The 22,374-nt window shown below is 34.4% G+C and overlaps 4 protein-coding genes across 4 annotated transcripts; 2 read left to right on the top strand and 2 right to left on the bottom strand.

The window, feature by feature from the left end:
- Positions 1–6,155: 6,155 nt before the first annotated feature.
- Positions 6,156–7,809, top strand: LOC115701279 (protein trichome birefringence-like 19). Its single transcript, XM_030629030.2, has 2 exons — positions 6,156–6,713; positions 6,821–7,809. The coding sequence occupies exons 1-2, from the start codon at positions 6,237–6,239 to the stop codon at positions 7,622–7,624; spliced, it is 1,281 nt and encodes a 426-aa protein (XP_030484890.2). The 5' UTR covers positions 6,156–6,236; the 3' UTR covers positions 7,625–7,809.
- Positions 7,810–8,806: 997 nt separating this feature from the next.
- LOC115700718 (serpin-ZX) lies at positions 8,807–11,476 on the bottom strand. The gene is made up of 2 exons (XM_030628347.2): positions 10,619–11,476; positions 8,807–10,402 (listed from the first exon to the last, which is right to left on the bottom strand). Exons 1-2 carry the CDS (start codon positions 11,030–11,032, stop codon positions 9,611–9,613), a joined length of 1,206 nt encoding a protein of 401 aa, XP_030484207.2. The 5' UTR covers positions 11,033–11,476; the 3' UTR covers positions 8,807–9,610.
- A 144-nt stretch (positions 11,477–11,620) lies between these two features.
- On the bottom strand, positions 11,621–13,795 carry LOC115700719 (uncharacterized). Its single transcript, XM_030628348.2, has 6 exons — positions 13,319–13,795; positions 12,986–13,108; positions 12,553–12,738; positions 12,385–12,466; positions 12,235–12,299; positions 11,621–12,126 (listed from the first exon to the last, which is right to left on the bottom strand). Exons 1-6 carry the CDS (start codon positions 13,610–13,612, stop codon positions 11,818–11,820), a joined length of 1,059 nt encoding a protein of 352 aa, XP_030484208.2. The 5' UTR covers positions 13,613–13,795; the 3' UTR covers positions 11,621–11,817.
- Positions 13,796–17,805: 4,010 nt separating this feature from the next.
- On the top strand, positions 17,806–19,058 carry LOC115698783 (fatty acid desaturase 4, chloroplastic). The gene has a single exon (XM_030625957.2). The coding sequence runs from the start codon at positions 17,985–17,987 to the stop codon at positions 18,891–18,893; it is 909 nt and encodes a 302-aa protein (XP_030481817.2). The 5' UTR covers positions 17,806–17,984; the 3' UTR covers positions 18,894–19,058.
- Positions 19,059–22,374: the final 3,316 nt, after the last annotated feature.

The raw sequence follows: 22,374 nt of genomic DNA, 5'->3' as shown, positions 1-22,374 counted from the left end.
TATTATATTATAATTTCATTTTTTTCCAACAGAAGCCACATATATGTAAACATTGAATATAATCATTTGTCTGGTATATGATCATTGAGGGTAGACCCATTTTCCTTACAAAGACTGAGTTTGCAAATGAAAGAGATTTATCTCTGAAGGAAGAATACTTTGACAAAGAAGCTTATACCACAATGATTGAACTATTGAGTTAAGATACTTCTATATGGGTACTCATGACACTCACAATGGTATTGATTATATATATATATATAGATATATATGTCACATATAATTGAAAGATTATTATGATCACTTTTTATTCCATGTAGTAGTTGGAGATCCAATCTTAATGAACACATATATAAAAAGACTGAAATTCTTCTCATTATCTTAATAGCTTTTTAAAATGGTTAATTATACATAGAAAAAGGATAACTATGTTTATTTTAAACGTAAATGAGGTCATAGTGGTAGGGAAAAGAAAAATTAGATGTACCAAATTAAGAAACTTCACTTACATATATGAGGTAATGTGTTCTATACCCTTTTCTCTTCTTGAAATCAAGAATTGACCAATTAGATAATAAGTATTAGTTGTAGCATTGGATTAACCTCATCTGGTTTGTTTGATCCTAAAGCTTTATTAAGGATAAATCAGTGTGGAAATTTCCTTGTCTTAGCATCAAATTTAAGTCCCACCACTTTTACACACCAGAAAAAAAAGCAAAAAAAAGTCCCACCACTTAGAATAGAACCCTAACATTGCCGACAAGAGAACTTTATTGAAAGCTATTGGCACTTTCTTCTCAACTATTCTTTGGTCCCCTTTTGTAGAAATAGGCCACAAGCAAAAGTCCAAAGAAATTTTATCAAGCTAGCTCTATTCATAGTGTCTTATACGTATATATAAATATATATATATATATATATATGAGTATGACTATGTGCTTCGTATTTTGTGCTTAAAGTAAATTTAGTGTACTTTCTGTTAGTTTACATGGGTTATATTAGGGGCGGGTAGGATGTAAATCAATCCAAAAAGTTGGATATTGAATTATAATTGAATTGGATTTGATGTGAATAGTTTGATTTTAATTGGATTTAATTCATTTTTGAATAATACTTCCAAAATCCAATTTAAAACAAACTCAATCAATCAAATTATACATTGTTATGATAAGTGTTACGTGTATATTTAAATCGGCTCATTTGGCACGATATGCTTATTCAATAAGCTCAGGTAGATTGATCACTCGGTTCGTGAGTAAAGTCGAATAGAGTTTGAATTCCACAATTGCTTCCCAGTTACTAAGTCAAACGTATAGTCCCAAGGGCAAACACTTGCTCTATCAACGAGTGTCCAAAGAAATGAAGATGATGCCCTCATGGATCATTCGGGAAGGGTAGTCGAAGAAGCATCTGGAAATGTATTAGTATCTAAAAACAATCTTATTACGTGGCACACTTTTGACAAGAATCCTCAAATTAAATGGCTTGTCCCTAGTGTCAGGCCTTGGGAAGGTGCACAACAAAATGTAGATCACCTTTTTTAGTCAACGCCCACTACTCTGACATTCTAAAATCAAACTGACAGCTCACGCCAAGCTACCACCATCAATCGTACTTACGTGTACAGACGACGCTTGTCGCCAACTGTGGGCCTCCTCAAATAGGCTCAAAATTAATATTTTAATGTAATTTATCTCATCAGTGGACTTTTTTCAATCTACAAATCCTAATGGGTCGAGATCAGCCCGACTAATTACACAAAGAGTCCATAAATATGGCATTCTCCCTTTAGAGCTAATAATAAGAAAGGCTTGTATGAAAAATACTCCATAACTTCAGAGCTAATAATATTGACTCGTAAACTATAGTTTATTAACACCTCAACTATGTAAAAAAAAAAAACCTTTTCTTGTCTATTTTAATTTTATTTTCTTCAACTTAATCCTCTTTTAAATCGAATTTTGAAAAATTCGGTAAATATTTTGGTGCTTTCATTGAGAGTTGAAGAAAGTTTTCACAATTTTTGTCATCTACAAACATGGCAACCACAAGAGCAACGAGTGGGAAACTAAGCGACTCAACCGCTCGTAACAACGTAGAAGCCACTGTGACTGATGACCTAAACCAACCTCCTCCAGTGGATGCTCAGACAACTGTCACGAGAGACGGTGAAGCGTCAATTTTGGAAGGTTGACCTCCTCAAAACGATCATCATCCAGAAGAACGCCATGATGAAAACCCACTCAAAGAGGAGGGCCAAGAATATGATGATGAAGATGAAAGAGGAGACTGACCAAGAATATGAGTAAGACCTTGAAGTCGTGTGGTTAAGGCATAACTCTTAGACCAGGAAATTAAAATATAGGAATAAGAAGAAGCTACCTGTCAAATCCAGGAGACCCTCTTACAGATGCAAGCCTTGATAGCGGCAAGAGGCCTTAACCTAGATATTCCTCCTACAAACCAAGTTCCTTGAAAGGGATTCGTGTTAATGAAGACGCTCTAGTGGTTGCAAGAAGGCTCAACCATCTTGGAGCCTGACCCTCACAATCAAGAAATAAAAGGAAAGTCGTTGTTGTCGGCCCTCAGAAGAAAAATCTCCCACCAAGATCTATGTGCGAGCAATCAAACCTATGGAAATGAAGGGCTGACCAAACCCCAGGCCAAGGTCACCCAACCAATCCACCAAGGAGGGTCTCTTAGAGCGTCAAGACCCATGCTTAGGCACCAGGACTTAACGCCCATGGAAAGAAAAAACGTGGCAGTGCCTCCATGAACCAAGGAGACAGTATTGTGGATCTGGATCCTGAAGATGTTTACTCCTTAGCTGACCTCAAGGATAGCTTGAGCGCACGAAGAGAAAAGGCGCGAGGAGAAAGGATCAGGCCTCGCGGAGGTGATTTGAGAAACAAAATCAATGATCGAGTGCGAGGATGAGATCTCCCTAGGGATCACACTAAGAAACTGGAAGACAAAATTGTGGCCCTAAGACTGAAAAGCTGCTCAAGAAACAAAGTGGATTCGGATCTCACTCAGAAGATTTGGAGCTCTGTGTTCAGAGGATTTTAGACGATGTGTTTCCAAAAAGGTTTTGGATGCCTCATATGGATTTGTATGAGGGCAGGACGTACCCCAGGGTTCACTTATCTTGCTACGACCGACTTATGAAAGTAGCACATGTCAGTGATGACAGAAAATACCTATGTTTTCCTCTCACTCTAGCGAAATCCGTAGAAGAATGATAGAAGAGGCTTCTAGTGGGATCCGTCCAAAAATGGCATGGCTTGCAGTCCATGTTCAAAAAGCAGTTTGTGGTTGTGAGAAATTTTGATATGGAGGTCAGTTCTTTGGCCAACATCAAGCGGCAAAAAAAAGAAGCCTCAAGTCCTATGTTCAAATAATGAAGGAAGCAGCATCACAGACAAAATCTAACGATGATCAAAAGTTAGTGACCCTTCAGGCTGGAGTGAGATTCGGATCTCTGTTATGGAATGAAATAAAAAGAAAAAAAATTGACAATCTCTACGACTTCCTACAAAAGTTAGTGACCCTTCAGGCTGGAGTCAACATTATCTTGAAATGGAGACATTGGTCACCGAAATTCATAAACACGAGGCCTTACTTTTGCACGTGTTGCTTGTTATTAGCCCCCTAATATTTAGTCCTAGCTCTGCCCTTGCTTGTATGAAAAATATTTCATAACTTTAGAGCTAATAATTTTGACCCGTGGACTTAAATTTATTAACACCCCAATCACGTAAAAAAAACTTTTTCTTGTCTATTTTAATTTTATTTTTTCAACTTAATCCTTTTTTAAATCGGTTTCTAAAGAACTCGGTAAACATATATAATATATATTAAAAATATTATATTTATTTATATATAATAAAATAATATTTAAATTTCATTTTTACTTTTTATTCATTAATTTCCCAATAGAGCTTATTATACTTTTTCTTTAAGTGATGAAAATTTCATTTAAAGGCACAAAGCCATGATCAAAAGATTAATACAATAATAGTCTAGGATTAGAGGTAAGACGGTAAATCAAGCCACCGAATTTGAGATTTCTCAAGAGTTAAAGCTGGACGAGTAAGGAAATGAGCCATAGCATTTTGAACCCTTTTATAATAATCAAGAGAAATAGAAAAAAAAGAAGGCTATACATAAAAATTATCTTAAACAATAATACTAAATTCTGTCTAACAGTTATCTTTCCTATTGACTGCTTGAACAAAGCAGAGGCAAACTGAAAAAATAGTGATAGAGTTGTACCCTAATCGTAGACACAACAAAAGGAGTTGATGCCTCCGCCGGTGTGGAAAGAATGAGGTCGCTGCTAGAGCTACCGCAATACACGGGACCATCCCCCACAGCCTACCCCAATTGCACTGAGACCCACATTTCCTATTATACTTAATTGAAGAAATCCTTAAAAAAAACCTAAGACTTATACATATTTTTTTAATGTGTTTTTATAATGTTTTTAAATTAATATAAGAAATTAAGTGTATGAATTAAAATCTAATTAAAAAATAGTTCTTAATTGAATTGAATTAGATTTTAAATTATAATTGAATTAGATCGGATGATAGTTTTCTAAATACAATTATTAATTGGATTGAATTGCAAGCATCTTTAAGGATACACAATTATACTAAATTGATGTGGAATCTTCACATTATTCAACCCTAAGGATACTAAATTGTTGTGCACCAAATTACACACTATTAATGATGTTACATTTTGAAGTTACATCAAATTGGTATATAACTTTTTCTTTTCATTTTAACTATTTTTTTCATTTTTTCTTTTCAAATTGGTCATACATACCCTCCTACAATTTCAATTTTTCTTTTGTATAATTTTTGCTTGCTGTCACAAAATTCTGGCTTTGTGAGTGGTCATAAATATTTAATATGTGAGCAGTTGTGAGTGTGAGAAGAAGGGGTGTGGCTAATTCAAGTTCGAAATGATGGACGACTTTACTCTTAAGCCACGCCAATTTGTAACTTGACACTGTATATATCTATAAACAAGATAGTGGAATTTCTTTGCCTTTTGGCCCCATTAAATGTTTATGTGTAACAACCTTGAAGTGACTCTTAGCCAATCTTCACACACCCTAATGATTGCTTCAATAAATAAAATAAAATAAAAATTGAAGTGTAGGAAAGTAAAGAAGAATAAAGGAACATAACTCACTTAAGGGAATATATGTTATTCCACACTCAATTATACTTAGTTTTATATAAAATATTATTAGCAATGTGATAAACCAGCCTGTAATATGTAAATATATTATATTAGTGTGTTTCCAATGCCACAATAGTTTTCATTGTGGAATGATTAGATTAATCATCATTACACATTTTTCCTATGTATATATATATCTATATATGTAAAAAGTACTGCACTTATACAAAAATATACACATTTTTTTGTTGGTAGTGATAAGAAAAGGTATTAATTAGGAATCTATTAAGCAGTTGGGGCTGCAACAAGATATAATTATATATTATCATTTTAAGCACTTAGAATTTGAATCAATTGATGAACAAAACAGCACAGATTCTCTGTACACTTTTTAAGAAAAGAGAAAAGCACACAATTAGTGGATTGAGAAAAAAAATTGTTCTAAAACGAAAGGAGTATTTTTTCCCCTGTTTATACAAGGACACCGACAGCATAATTTCAATTCAATAAGACTTTTTAATTGGTTAATTTATTTGCAATAAACATTTTTAAATATTATGTGCTTTGACAATTAAAATAAACATGTGATTAAGAGAAAATTATATACAAGGGGTGATAATAAATAATTATATAATTTTTTTTAAATATCCTGAAAAACTTATTACATGCATGCAAAAAGTATTCATATTAGACTGTTTTACTTCAATTTCCTTAGTCCAATTCATCATAATTAAAATCTATGGTTTATGAAGATTAGTATATTTAATTATGAATAATGATGTTTCACCGAAAAATAAATGAAGTTGGGGACATGGTGGTGATCTGGTTGTTAAGTCAATCCAAAAGAAGAAAAGCTGTTTTGAATTATATTAAATTATTATGAATAATAATTAACTCTAATAAATTGTCCAAAGGACAATAGCCATTAACTCAGTACTGCTGACAAGGCATGTATGTTGACTGAACACCCCTCCTCCTTCCCATATATACTAAAATGAATTCATTCTATCTTATGCATTTTTGGTACAACAATATCCACCATGAAGCTTCATACCATTCCTGACTTTCATAATGGAAAACTCCCACCACCCAATTCACTCAAGAAATTTCTTCTTCTACTCCTATACTTCATTCTCTTAACTACAATCCCATTTTGTCTAAGAAATACTTCTCCTTTTTCATTATTGTCTCCCCCTGAGAGTGATGATATCAGTAGCTTGGAAGAAGATGATTCAAGCAAGACTTGTAATGTCTTTAATGGAACTTGGGTTCCATATTTTGAAGAGCCTTATTACACCAATGAAACTTGTAATTTGATCATTGATCAGCAGAATTGTCTCAAGTTTGGGAGACCCAATAAGGAGTTTTTGAATTGGAGGTGGAAACCAGATGAGTGTGAGCTTCCTTTGTTTGATGCTGTTCAGTTTTTAGAGCTTGTTAGAGGGAAATCACTAGCTTTTCTTGGTGATTCAGTTGGAAAGAATCAAATGCATTCTTTGTTATGCCTTTTAACCAAAGTAAGCATTCAAAAGAAAGAAAGAAAGAAAGAATATGTGGTAATAATAGTACACATTTTTCTTTATAACAATAAAAATATCTGAACATTTTTTGGTTTTTTCTGCAGGTGGCATATCCAGAAGATTTATCAGATAGATATTACACAGACACATCTTATTTCAAGCGCTATTTCTACCCTGATTACAACTTTACTATGGGAACACTTTGGGCACCATTTCTGGTCAAATCCATAGAGTCAGACTCCAATGGCTACTCACCCAATAGTCAGATGAACCTGTACTTAGATGAGCCTAATGAGGGTTGGTTAAATGATGTTGAGAAGTTTGACTATGTGATTGTCTCGGCCGGCCAATGGTTCTTTCGGCCAACCATGTTACACGAGAATGGCAGCCTCATCGGCTGCTCAACTTGTAAGTATGACAACCTCACAACCTTCACACCTTATTATGCATACAGGAAGGCCTTCAGAACTGTCTTTAGAACTCTCTTAGGCCTTGAAAACTACAAGGGGGTTACCTTTTTGAGGACTTTTTCGCCTTCTCACTTCGAAAATGGAGCGTGGAACGAGGGAGGGAACTGTGTGAGGACTAGGCCTTTTGCCAGAGAAGAACTAAAGGTTGATCAGTACATATGGGATATGCATTCACCTCAGGTTGAGGAATTTAGAGTTTTTGAAGAGCTCGGGAAGAAGAGAGGTTTGGAGTTCAAGCTAATGGATACAACTGAGGCTATGTTGATGAGACCTGATGGACATCCTAACTTCTATGGACACTCACCACACAGGAATATGACTTTAGCAGACTGTGTACACTGGTGCTTGCCTGGCCCCATTGATGTTTGGAATGAGTTTTTACTCTACTTTTTGAGAACTCAGCAGAGTTCTCTTGATGGTAAAACTATAGAAGTATGATTCTTAAGAAACTATACATATATAAAATATATATATACTTGTTTACCATATACAATGTTTAGGAAATATATAATTTAAGCACAGTTGTGTTAGATAAAGTTTCAGAGAGAGAGATGTCTGTCATGTACATGTGGACAGTTCATAATTCAATTACACTTGAAAAGTCAATTTTTTATTCATCATAACTTAGATTCTGTGGCTACTTACCACAATGTTTACAAATTACAAAGTTGGAAAACTGTATGCATTACATAAATATTATGATTGAAGTTTATTATCATACACCAAAAAGTGGCATATCAAAGTAAAGTACAATTTTTTTTTTTTTTTTGAATTTCCATACTTACAAAATTCCATTATTTTTTTCCTAAGTACATACTTACTAAAATTGGTAATACATGCCAATTTTACTAATTTTCCAAAACTAACCCTCCCATTTGAATTCCTACTCTCAACCGACTCTCTCTCTCTCTCAACTCACCAACACCCAACGCCACCCATCAACCCCAAACGGTGACCTACGAAACGCTCACCCACGCTCAACTCCAACCCCAAACTGTCACCGACGCTCAACCCACGGAACCCGAAGAAAACCCCAACCCCAGCCCCCCAACCCCTCTCTTTTCGTCTCTCTCAAACTGGAAAAAAAAAAACTGCAGTGGTCCGATGGTCGGACCATGGGTCCGATGGGGTCACCGTTTGGGGTTGATGGGTGGCGTTGGGTGTTGGTGAGTTGAGAGAGAGAGAGTCGGCGGAGAGTAGGAATTCAAATGGGAGGGTTAGTTTTGGAAAATTAGTAAAATTGGCATGTATTACCAATTTTAGTAAGTATGTATTTAGGAAAAAAATAATGAGGTTTTGTAAGTATGGAAATTCAAATTTCCCAAACCATTCAAACTTGTGTAAAGACATCTCGAAAATATTATGTCCAATGTCTAGTTTAAGCCTTTGATGTATGATGTATCAAATTTTGTATATTATGATTGTTGAAAATAACAGAGTTCACTTCCTCTAGAGCTTTAATTTTTTAAAAGTAACAAAGCATATGTAAAATCATATTAAATTACAGATCTTTTTGAGCAACAAAAGAAACATTCCATCTTAAGATGTATTTATTAATTAAGAATAAAGTTACAAGTTGCTATATGAATTTACAAGAACAGAGTCACCCTGTTTATTTCAAGAAAGAAAGTAAACATGAGATAATTCTTGAAAATGAATATTGTATTGAGACAATTCTGAACTACAAACACACATAGGACCATAATTGATTTGGATTTTCTAAGGCTGGGATACACAGCCTCTAGTTGAATCCACTGTCACTGAGAACGACTACATACTGGAGCATTACATCAATTGTGACTATTATAATCTCTTTGGTTTTCTCAATTTCCAACTAATATTACTAGAAAATATTAATCATTTTCTGGCTGCCATATTAGTTACCCTTAGTTACAAAAAATTAGGCTGCAATCCAATTCCTAACGAAGAATTAACCGAAAAAGCTAACTCTTAACTACAAAACTAACAGACAAGGCCAAGTTTCTGATCTTGGCTTTGTAAAGAACCTTTCACAATTGGTTCAAAATACAGCTTCAGATTGAACCTTTGATCTAACCAAAGCTCCATTAACAAAAGACAAGATGTGACTGACAAGCTCTTAAAGATTCCCAAATGCCATCATTATGTGAGGTCATATGTGTGAAGACAAATAACACAGATAAGCAACACTAGTTGACCTCAATAACATCAACAGCTATTGCAATAGTAAGACAGGACTCATTTAGTTTTCATTTGAGAAAGTTGTTTCCAATTAAAGAGCAAATGAGGGTTTGCAGGTCACTCATCCAAAAGAAATAGTACAAATTGAATTGTACTTTATAATTGAGACTTATTTTCATCAAAAGTTATATTAAAGCACACCATACATTTTAAACTCCAGATAAAACCATAAAACCAAAGACAAATATCAGTAGAAGATGAGGATCAGGAGTCCAGAAGTGGATTAAGCACAGCTCCAAAGAAGAACACAATTCCATGAGTCTCTTCTCTAATCATGAACAAGAAGGGATGATCAGCCACAAAGCTCGGATACACTCTTTGGCATTGCAGTTCAAATATAACAGCAGTGCTAGCCGTGGCTTCTGTCCCTTCCTCGTTGACTTCAATACAAGACTTGTGGAATATTTCTGAAACATAGATGTCCTTACCAAGAATAGGACAATCGATCACTTCTGTAAGCTCACCAGCTTGGAAAGGTAGTTCAAGCCCCATATCCTTCATGGTCTGTTTCGGTTCAAACCCGAAAGAGAATTTAAATTTTGGAATCCAAAACTCAGTGAGTTCGTCTTTTGTCAGCTCATATTGTTGATTCAAAAAATTAGGATTTGATTTAACCATTTGGATTAGATTGAAGATACCATCCCTCTCGTTCGGAAGGAAAAAGTACATGGAAAATTTACGAGAGTCTTGACCACTTCGGTATGGAATTTTGAGAACCTTAAAGCCATCAAAGCATCTGTATAGATGTCTCTCAAAAGGGTTACTAGTGGTGGTCATAAAGGGGACTCGAACAGTTTGATCATTAAGAAGGCGAAAGTTTTTAGTTCGAGTATTTGAAACATCAAATTGTGTGTCCCATGATCCTTTGAAGTAGAGTGCATTTGCAAAAACAAGTACAGTCAAAGGATCTACAGACCCATAAGGGAGAAGTTCAGTTATGAGTCCTCTAGTCGCTTTTTCAGCCCAAGAATTCACTTCATCCACCGATTCATCAGCCTTCAGGGAGAAACCACAAGCAAAACCGAATTAAATTGATACTTTTTAGTAACAATATATGTGTATGTGTTGTGTATGTTGAGTATAACAAATCAAACTTTTCAACATAATTACACAAGTTCATCTCCATGGATCTAAAAGTCAAACTATAACTGAGAAAGTCAACCTAAATGAGAAAGTTAACGACTATAAAAAGTTGAAAACTAAGAGATTTACCTTGGTACAGAAGTCAACGTTTTTTATCTGGGCTTTGTGAGTCTCTTTCACAATAGCTTCAAATGATGGCTTCAAATTGTACCTTTGATCCAACCAAGCCCCATTGACAAACGACAATAGGGGACCACTTCTTGGACTTGTACAGCCTTCATTTGGTGATATCAGACTTGTGACATGTGAAGACAATAAACTGAGTTCATCAAGACTTTGTGATCCCAAAAACCACAACAGCTGTTCTAGAGTACGTCCCGTTGACCCTGCGGCTACCAGGCTTAACACAACATGTAATGATAAGGGTGAGGCCACAAAGTTTGAACCCTTAATGGCTTCATTTTCTAAAACTTGGGTTGCCAATGCCAAACAGAAGTCGGTATTGAAATGTTTGGAGGGGTTTGGTTTTGATGAAAGTTCCATTGAGGTTATCTAAGCTCAAATTGAACGTTGTAGGTGTAGTGATGTTTCAATATACTTGACTCCTCTTAAATAGAGTTACAAGAATGAACTGTTTGACTTTGTTCCTCTTGTAATAGGTTGCTTAATATCCACGTATACTTCTTGAAGCATGCTTGGTATCCACGTACATGTACATTTGACTACATGTCGTTTTCCCTTGAGTGTCTCCTTACACAGATGAATGACAACATGTTGGGCCAAATCAACTATAAAACATGATCAAATTCTAAAGAAACGACATGTAGTTTTCTATAATGCCCCTGTAATTGTATGTATTATGTAACGCTGACAATTTCCTCATTCTTTCAGATGAAAAGAACATATGAGGCAGAAACGGCATGTAGTTTTTTGTTTCATATGTTTGAACTTTGAATTGTATCTTGTTTCGTATTAATAATGTAAACTATATAAAACGTCGATTTCTGTCAAAACGAATAAAACTTATGAAAAGATGTTTTCACTTGATGCCGTTTTGTTTGTTCATAAATGACATTTACTTTCCTTCTGGAAATAAAGGAAAATGAAGAATTTGCTACAACATGATCTTGAGAGAGTATAGATAAAACATTACATTGTATATACACAACTATAATTCATACAGAGTTCTTATTTCTTAAGGTAATCTCCTTTTTTTCCCTAGTATACTCCATTCTATATTGGAGGCATAAAACCAAGAATAAAACAACGTATTGAATCAGTATCAGCATCTCCATATATATTTTTTATATAAAAATACATATATTATATTACCAAAATGAAATTTTGATGAAGACCAAGATGTGCAAAACTAAAATGTAAAGCACAAAACCTGATCTGAGTAACATAAGCCTTTGCTGACTTTCATTTCGGCCACCAGAAGAATAAGGGTTCTTGTAATTAGGTTCACCAATGTAATCAGAAGAAGCAGACCCCTTCTCTGATGCACTTCGTACAAACCGATTTCTTGCTGCATTCACTTCTACACTGCTACTTTCAAGCCGCCTCCACACACCATTCAAATTTTCTAGTTCCATCCCTTTTATATGAATTTCACTTACCAAGCCTTCTGCTTGTGCCTATAAATGAAATGGACAACACATAAAACTAATACTTTCAAAACAAGAAAATCTTAAATTTTAATCTTTTGGCTCGAAGGGCTTATAATTTTTGAAATCCACAATTACCTGTTTCGAAGCCAGTTGCTCAATGAGGCTGTGAAGCTGCTTATCCAATATCTTCTCTCTTTGTGCTGCAGAATAAAAGATTTTTACAACTCCACACTATATATTTATTAGGCTAAGAAGGACGACATACAAATTGATAAATCAAAATACCTGGGGTGGGTTGCTTCAGTGCATTCTCTTGTACTTCTAACCAAGTCTTTTCTAAGACATGAACTTTATCCTCCAATAAACTCTACAAGAAGGATAATGTTTGTAATAAGTAAAATGCAATAAGAAGAAGAATACATCATATAAATAAAAATTCAAAAGAAAGCAGACCAGCTCCTTCTTCTTGTTCTCTAACTCCTCTATAGTGGAGGACTTTGGGGCTACTGTATCTTGTCCAGTTTCAAAAGCTGAGGATTCACTCACTGATACTTCTGTTCCACCAGATTGACTGGCACTCAATTCAGTTTGTGCATTTTCAAGTTCTACTCTCAAATTCTTCTCAGTCTCCTCCATCTCCTAAAATGCTCAATTGATCAAAAGAACTTCAAATGGCTTACTCAAACACATGAGAACTATCAAGTAAACTATATTCATTGTAGTATATTTATAATAACAGAACAGGGCATAGAAAATTTATTCTTTAGGACTAAAAGAGTCCCAACAAAAGGCAATGTCACTAACATAAGGACATTCAATATATATGGCTAACTATACAAAAATATAGTAAAAATAACATTTCTCAATTGAAAGTTTTCATGCTCACCTCTAACTTTCTCCTAAGTAATTCGGCTTCCTGCCGTTTCTCCTGTATCTTATTCTCACAAGTTGATATAGCATTCTCAAAAGCAGTATTTTCTTCTTGTAGAGTTACCTCTCTCAATTGAGCCTGACCATGATGAATTTCATTATTAACACTACAAAGGAAGCATTAGCAATATACAAAAGCTATAATTTCATTCAAACCCTAAAAAAAAAGGGGATGAAATCACTTGATTTGAGCAAAAACAATGCACATTTGTAACGACCCAGATGATGAAAAATACACATCAAAATTTGGTTGAAACAAACAATTGAATAAGAAGAAAAAGAAGTTAACCTGTTCGCGAGTAGCGGAGTGGGAATTCAATTGCAGAGCAAGATCGGCATTAGAAGCTAATGAGTGGGCATGGAGGTGAGGGAGGCGTTGGGATATGTCAGGAGGAGGGAGTCTCAAGCGTAGATCTTGAATCGAGCGGCTCAAAGAAGCCGCTTTCTGATCCAATTCCTGAACGTACTTTTGCTGCTCTGCATTGAAAACGATTGGGATCAAATCAGCCCCACCTTCTGCGTTTCCTTGTCCAGTACCACCGCCTCCGACGACGTCTGCCGCCCATGCTAGTAGACCCGCCATTTTCTTATCTTCTTTGACTTGCTCCAATGGACAATGGTGGTTGAGAACTTACTTTACAGTTTCAGACGACGAGCCGGTGGAAGGAAGCCAGTTTGGGCTTAGCCAGTAATTCGGCTTCTAAGCCCATTTTTATTGGGCCTAAATTCAGGTCTAAGCCCACTTCTGCAATAGTACAGTAGAACCTCTATTTAAGAATAGACTTGAGACTAAGCAAATTATATTCTACAATAGTACAGTAGAACCTCCATTAATTTTATGTAAATAAATTTACAAAACATATGTATATATTTTATTAAGATGTAATTATTCTTATATAGAGGTATACTTTGTTAATACGGGACTTGAAAAATGTATAACTAATTACAATTTAGAGATTATTTTTATTTATAACTGGCCCAAATTAGAACTTAATTTTTTTATAACAAATTAAAGGTTATTCTTGAATAGAGTATTCTTAAATAGAGGTTCTACTGTAGTAGCATCTCAAGTGAAATGGACATATGTAAACGAGGAAATTACACTTTATACTATTTTTTATTTTTTATGGGGTAAGTTGAAAAATACTATTTTTATTAATCATTTAATCAAATCTACTTCTAATTTTATATTTATTTGAAACATACCTCGTTTTATATGTATTGTACCCAAAATACCCTGACATAATAGAGTCACATAAAGAGTATCTTGAAGTGACAGGGGCAAAATTTGTACAATGTTTAAAAAAAGAGGTAAAAATAATAGACTTTAAAAAAGAGAATAAAAATAAAAAAGGACAATATAAAAAAGGTATAGAGTGTAATTTCCTCATTTTTTATTTGGAAAACTTATAAAAATACTGAAATTTAGGTTGATTTTTACAAAAATACTATCGCACAGAAATCTTTTCAAAAATAATGTATTTTTATAAAACAACAGTCAACAGTAGAACACAAAACAGAACAACTAAAAATAACAGTGGAACAACCAAAAAACAACAGTGAAAACTTAACACAGTACACAGTATAAAACTTACACAGTATTTTTGAAAAAAATTCCGCCCACAGTATAAAAGTAAAAAAGTTAGAAATTTCAGTATGTGGTGTAATTATCCCTTTTAATTCTTATTTTAATTTTTAATTTTATTTTATTATTCTTTAATTTATACCCAATTTTATTAGTCATATCCCTATTATGTATATTAGAAACTCTAATTTTGATAAGTTATGTAAGATTATATTTGGTACTTTAATTATAAAAAAAGGTATTTATCAATTAAAATTATTTTGAAATTATATTTAGTTAATATATAATAAAAAGAGATAGTTTTCAACTTATCTCGATGTAAATACATTTGGGCTCCATTGACATTTTTGTGAGCACTATATAACTTTTTTAGTAATAGTTAGAAAATTGCAGAATAAGTCCCCCAAAACTTATATTTGATGCAAATAAGTCCTCAATTTTAAAAAGGCTAATTAGGATGTTTGCCCCCTGAACTTTGACATGTACCAAATCATGCCCCTGAACTTTTAAGGTCATTGAAAATGCTCCCTGAACTATTGAGATTGTTGGATTTAAGGACTTTTTTCTAATTTTAGTAAAAAAGTCTAACATGGATGAAAGTTCAGGGGGCATAATTTAGTACATGCCAAAGTTCGAAGGGCATAATTTGATAGATATCAAAATTTGGGGAACATAGTTTAGTACATAAACAATCATTGAAATAGTAAAATTGAATAAAATTAGACAAAAGTCCTTAAATCCAACAATCTCAATAGTTCAGGAGGCATTTTCAATGGCCTTAAAAGTTCAGGGGGCATGATTTGGTACATGTCAAAGTTCAGAGGGCAAAAATCCTAATTAGCCTTTTAAAAATTAACAGTAATAATCTTTAAGGTTACGATTTTTGTAAGTCTGTTAGTCCCTAACTTAATTGATCCGTCTATTTATTTAAAAAAAATACCACATGTTGAAATACTATTGGTCTAAATCATAATTTAAATTATAAATAATTTAAAAATAATAAAAAAAATATTATTAGAAATTTAAAATATTATTTTTTTTATTTTCTTTTTTTTTTCCAGTTTCTTCTCTCGTCTTCCTCACCCAGCCACCTACCCTCGACCTTCACCCCACCCAATCGTCATCCCCCCACACACATAGTAGTCCAAACCTACAAGAAAACGACAAACAAGCTCTACGATTATAAAAACCCCAACCCAGAAAACCCCAACCCCAACCTCAGGAACCACAACATAATCATTTGACTTCTCTTGCTGAAACATCATCCACATCGTCTCAACATAATCTCCAGTGAAACCTCAATCCCTTGAAGCCTAAAGATCCCCAAGAATAGCTTATTTTGTAAATCGATATTGATCCTATCAAATTACTGATTACTGAATAAATGAGAGGGCAGATCGTGAACCTCAGAGGTGTGCCTTCGTCCCCACAATTCCCTATGTGGCTCTGCTTGCGCTTCACTGATCTATTCCACAGTGCATCCTCTCAGCCAACAGGAAGCCCCCTCCATAGCAGTTTAAGAAATCACAGCTTAAGAAAAACATTGCCCATCTCCGTTGAACGCCTGGAAACCAAATCTCTGATGATAGAATCTTACCGTTCCAAATCTCGATACCTCCAATCTACTACTTCTTCAGCCACGATTACAACAAGTTGACGAGATCTGACCCCACAATGGGGTTCAACCTCTCCAAAACTCTTAAAACCTTCGCTAATATTATCCGGTTGAGAAGTCGTTAAAACCCAGGAGAAAAGTAGATGAACAGATCGTGGGTGGAGGGTGGTGGTAGGGCAGAGCATAAAATCCACAAAACTGTTCAAACTGACCTACCAAACACTGTTGGAACTGAAACCGACGGAACCGAAAACCGAAAAAACCGCTAACAGTTGAAACTGACATTGAATGGTCGTTCTTTTTTTTTTGGATAACAAATCGACCGTAAAAACCGAAACCGACCGTTATACATATATATTAATTTTTTAATTTTTTTTTTGCTTTATATATTGTAGTTTCTAATAATATATAATAATAATACAATAATATTTTACTAATATTAAAGTTAAAAGAATAAGATAATTAGTTTTTATCAATTAATTTGTATGTTTGTAGTTGTAAAATGTAAAATATTGTGTTTATAGAATTAATTGGATTAATTTTTTTTTTAAAAAAAAAGTTCGGTTTGGGCAGTTTAAACTGACCAAACCGTGGTTCAAAATAGTCGGTTTTAAGATAGGTTCTAGATTGGTCGGTCAGTTTTTGAATTGCACCAATCCAGACCGAAAACCGAATTCTGGATTTTTATATAGAAAAAAACTGACCAAACCGACCGATGCTCAGCCCTAAGTCGTGGTGGTGGATTTTTGGTAACCGGTTTAGCACACGGGAATGGGCATTAAGCGAGAAGAAGAAGAAAAAAAAATTAAAAAAAAAAAGAGAGAAAAAATATATTTTTTTTTAATTTTCAAATAATATTTATGATGTGGATCACTAAATTTTTAATATGTAGCAAATTTAAAAATAACAAACAGAATTATTAATTGGGTATTTACGAAATTACAAAAAATGTGACATTAAGGATTATTACGGTCAATTTTTAAAGTTGGAGACTTATCTGCATCAAACATAAATTTTTAAGGACTTATACCCTAATTTTCTAATAAAAAAATACGTTAGGACTAAAATTGATAATAAGTAAAACTCTTGAAAATAAATAATAACGATATCATTTTTTTGTTATCATTATTTTTATGGTTTTAGAATAAATTTTTTGGATAACCACAATTCTAAATTTTGAAAACAGAATTATTTAAAGCAATGTAGTGTGTATACACGTTATATAACTATAGGGCACTTGAATTCCGTAAATATGAAAGAGCAAAATTAATTAATAAAATAAAGGCCAAATCGTATGGTCCATTTTAATTAAAAAGAGCAGTGCTATTAGGCATTAGTGGTGCCTAGCACCTTTGCGACATGTCGCGTTGCGACTGGCTAGCGATACTCCCTAAAAACTATTATATTAAATTATATGGGACCCGATACTTAGTTGTACCAATAGCGATATTGACACATAGGAAGGTGCTAGGCACGACTGGTGCCCTTTAGCATTTCTCAATTAAAAAAGGTTGCCACTTGACTTGTAGGATAGGAAAACACCATATATAATTTGGGGACTTGTTCCAATATGTAACACACAAATTGATTGCTCACTACCAGCCTTTTTCTAGAGAATTGCACCACACCACGCATACTGTAGGAACACCACAAAAATGTCATCTTAATTTGGAGCCACCATTTCAATACCATATAAAATTCATTTTATTTAGGCCATTTTCTCATTACTTTATCTTACCCTAGGAACCCTCTTCAATGTCCATCATTAACCAAAACAAGCTCCCTTTGAGCTCTCATCGCTACTTTCATCCACGCCCTTCTCCTAGAGTCATCACTCGGGTACATTGCTTGATCACCACATCTTCTAAACCAAAAGTTGAACCAAATCGATTAGTGATCGAATCACCATCTGTGCCCCCTACACAATTTCTAGCTACAAGCAAAACCCCACCTCAAGCCAATGACCCAAGTCTTAAGTCCACATGGTTGCATCGTGTGTGGTTGGCATCAGGGTGCACAACGGTGCTCATTTCTCTAGCTAAGTCCTTAGTGGGTGCGTCTAGTATGCATATTTGGGTCGAGCCCACTGTGGCTGGCTTGGTTGGGTATGTAATGGCTGATCTTGGTTCAGGAGTATACCATTGGGGCATTGACAATTATGGAAGTGCCTCAACTCCAATCTTTGGTAACCAAATTGAGGCATTTCAAGGTCACCACAAGTGGCCTTGGACTATCACTAAGCGTCAATTTGCTAACAATTTACACGCACTTGCTCGTACAGTGACTTTTATAGTTCTCCCCATAAACCTTTTATTTGATGATCCAACTTTTCTTGGTTTTGTTGGTATGTTCTCTGGTTGCATTATGTTTAGCCAACAATTTCATGCTTGGGCACATGGCACCAAAAGCCGACTACCGCCACTCGTGGCGGCTCTACAAGATCTTGGCATCATCGTGTCGCGGTCACAGCATGGAGCGCACCACCGTGCACCATATAACAATAATTATTGCATAGTGAGTGGTGTTTGGAATGAGGTTTTGGACAACCATAAGGTTTTTGAGGCATTGGAAATGCTCTTGTTTTTCAAGCTAGGGGTTCGGCCTAGGTCTTGGACTGAACCCAATTCTGATTGGAGTGAAGAAATTGGGGACCAATTTCAATAATTCTTTGCTTTAGTTAAAATTAGAATTCAGTACAACTAATTACATATAATAATTACATGTATATTGTGAAAAATTATTTAAAGAGGCATTAATTACTTTGTAATTGAATGTGTCTGATCTTTTTAATTCGAATCAGGACTTAAGAATGAGTCCCCATTCTTTCTATTTTATTTTGTCTTTGTTTTTTCTTTTAAAGAAGTCACCATTCTTTTAAAAAGATAATAATATACATATGTTTGTTATTAGATTGGGCTGAAATTGATTAATTAGTATTGTACCATGTTAAACTTTCTAGACATTGTAGTAGAAGAGAAAACGAAAGAAAAGGAAAGATAGAGAAAACAGAAAAACAAAGGAAGAGGAAAGAGTGAATTGAATTCAATCATGAAAGAGCACCATACATTATTTATATACACAACTCACTAACAAAGTAAATAGACAAAAGAAAGAAGGAGAAAGATAGTTTGAACACTAACTAATTAACTAATTGGCATTTCTAACCAACTTCACTAACATTAATAACAGAATTGGTATCCGTAACACTCTCCCTCGAACGTAAAATAAAAGTATCTTCAATTCTGAGTTTGAGTCGAATATGTTGAATCTATTGCTAGAAATAGAGTTGGTAAGACCATCTGCAATTTGATCTATAGCTGGCACATGTCTGATGTCAACAACATGCTGCAGAATCTTCTCTCGAACAAAGTATAAATCGAGTTCTATATGTTTAGTCCTGATATGTAGAAATAGATTAGCAGTTAGGAGCACACTACTTAAATTATCACATCACACTATTGGGATCCTAGGTAGAGGAACATGCAATTCAAAGAGAAGAGAATGGAGCCATGTTATTTCAGCAACAACATTTGCATGTGATCTGAACTCTGCTTCAATACTAAACTTGGAAACAATATACTGTTTCTTAGAGGACCAAGCAACAAGATTTGTGCCAAAATAAATGGCATAACCTGAAGTAGATCTCCTGTCATCAACATCTGCTGCCCAGTCAGCATCACAAAAGGATGTAATTTCAGTATGTGGGGGTTTCTTCAGGTGCAATCCATAGTTTATAGTGCCACTGATATACCTTAGGATCCTCTTGACAACAATCCAATGAGCTTGTAGAGGATTCTACATGAATTGACAGACTTTGCTGACACTAAAGGAGATATCATGCCTTGTTATTGTTAAGTATTGGAGAGCTCTAACAATGGACGTATACAGTTGAACATTCTCAACAGGATCACTTCCATAAGCTGAATGTTTGAGTCCACTGGTCATAGGTGCAGATGCAGACTTGGCTCTTTGTATTTGAGTTTTGCTTAACAAGTCTCTAATATACTTTCCTTAAGAGAGATGTAAGCCATCTGCAGTGTATTGGACTTCAATTCCCAAGAAGTAGTTTAGTTCACCAAGGTCTTTAAGAGAGAATTCAATGTTTAGATTGGAAACAAGTTGAGACAATACTGAAGTATTGCTGCCTGTGATGAGAATGTCATCAACATAAACTCAAACTAATATTATAGCCTAAGGAGAATGTTGAATGAACAAAGAATGATCTGACTTTGATGAGACAAAACCAAACTTGTAAAAAGACAGTTGCAATATCTCAAACCAGGCTCTAAGTCCTTGCTTAAGGCCATATAGAGCTTTATGAAGTTTACAAATAAGATTAGGCATTGTTGTAACTTCAAAACCAGGTGTTGTAAAATGTACATCTCCTCTTGAAGAACACCATTTAGGAAGGCATTATTGACATCCAATTATCTAATTGGCCAACCTTAAGAGAGAGAAAGTGTTAACACAACTCGAATGGTGACTGGTTTTACAATTGGACTAAAAGTTTCAGTGAAATTGAATCCAAGTTGTTGATGAAACACTTTTGCAACCAAGCTGGCTTTATACCTGTTAACTGTCCCATTTGTGTTTTCTTTCTCTTTATAAACCCATTCGCACCCTATAGCTTGTCTTCCAAGAGGCATATACCTAAAAAGATTTTAAACTTTATCTGGCGAGGTTTTCATGAGATACTTCCTACTAATGTTAGTTTAAAGAAAAAGAATATTATTAACTATTCCAACTGTCCAGTATGTGGTTACAATTCTGATACAAATAGTCATGCTATTTTTTTGTACTGTGTTTAATTAGAAGGTGTAAAAATTATAAAAGTTCAATCTCTTAAACAATCTCTTTATAGAAGTTTCTTTTCAATAAATAATCAATAAAGCATCAAAAATGTTACCACAATCAGAATTTAAAGTATTCCTTGTGGCAGCTTGGTATATTTGGGGAGAACGAAATCAAGTAGAGCATGGACACCAAATTTGTTCTCCTAAATTTATAGTTTTATGTATTCAATTCTTTTCTAATGAATTTAACAGTTTAAAAGAGAAGACTAACTGCACATCAACGTCAAAATAGATTACTCCACCACTGGGTACTTTTAAATTAAATGTGAATGCATCCTTGAATGATATAAGTGCTACAATTAAGATTGGAGCAATTATTTGAAACTCACAAGGATTAGCAATGACATGCATTTCAAAAAAATTATTTGGTAATGGTATCATTGATTAATGTTTTACTCATTAGGGATTTTTTGTTATGATGTTGTTTCTCATGCTTCTAAATAAGGATATCAGATAAAGTTCAGATATTTATGTGGCTAGTAAGGACGAAGAGAGGTTTCCCTTCTATCCAAGATAGGCTCAACATTTATTTTACTTTTAATATTATTTGTTTTTATTATTATTAGTTTAATATCTTGGGGTGAACCTTATTTTGTTCTATGTTGGTTTTGTAAGAAATTTCACAGTTATCCAGGCTGAAGCAGTAGCTCTTATGATAGCGTTAGATTGGTCACTTAGAATTGGTCTCCCTCTTTATTCTATTGAATAGATCATCTCTTTGTAATGACCTTGGTTCTCTTTTAGATGATATTTCTAGTCTACTATCCAATTTTCTTGAAGCGTTACCGATTCATGTTTGTCAGTTGGCCAATAAATCTACTCATGAATTATCTGTGTACGCACTTAGGGTGGATGTTGATAAAACTGAACATTTCGAGCGGGTTCGACCCGAATCCGAGCAACCCGCCTGAACCCGAACTGGTGAACTCGCAATTTTTTTTTAAAAAAAAAATGTTCGGGCATGTCAGGTTTAACCCGGTAGGGTTTGCGAGTTAAGTTTTTAGGAATACCGAATTTCGGGTTGAACCCGAACCCACCCGCCAACCCGCATATTCAATTCATTGTATATTTTTTATTTTTTTATTACATTATATATATTAATTAAAAAAATAAAAAGAACTAAAAATAAAAAACCTTAAAATTGTTATGCTATATATGTTTAATTTAATAAATACAAAAAATAAAAGAAATAATTATTTGAATAAAACATTAATTTTTTTAAAGAGTTGACCGAGTTGACCGGGTCAGCCTGCCAATCCGGCCAACCTGGCCAACCGAAACCCTCCAACCCG

The sequence above is a fragment of the Cannabis sativa genome, chromosome 8 (assembly GCF_029168945.1).
Source record: "Cannabis sativa cultivar Pink pepper isolate KNU-18-1 chromosome 8, ASM2916894v1, whole genome shotgun sequence".
Taxonomy (NCBI): domain Eukaryota; kingdom Viridiplantae; phylum Streptophyta; class Magnoliopsida; order Rosales; family Cannabaceae; genus Cannabis; species Cannabis sativa.
This window is presented reverse-complemented; position numbering and strand designations above follow the sequence as displayed.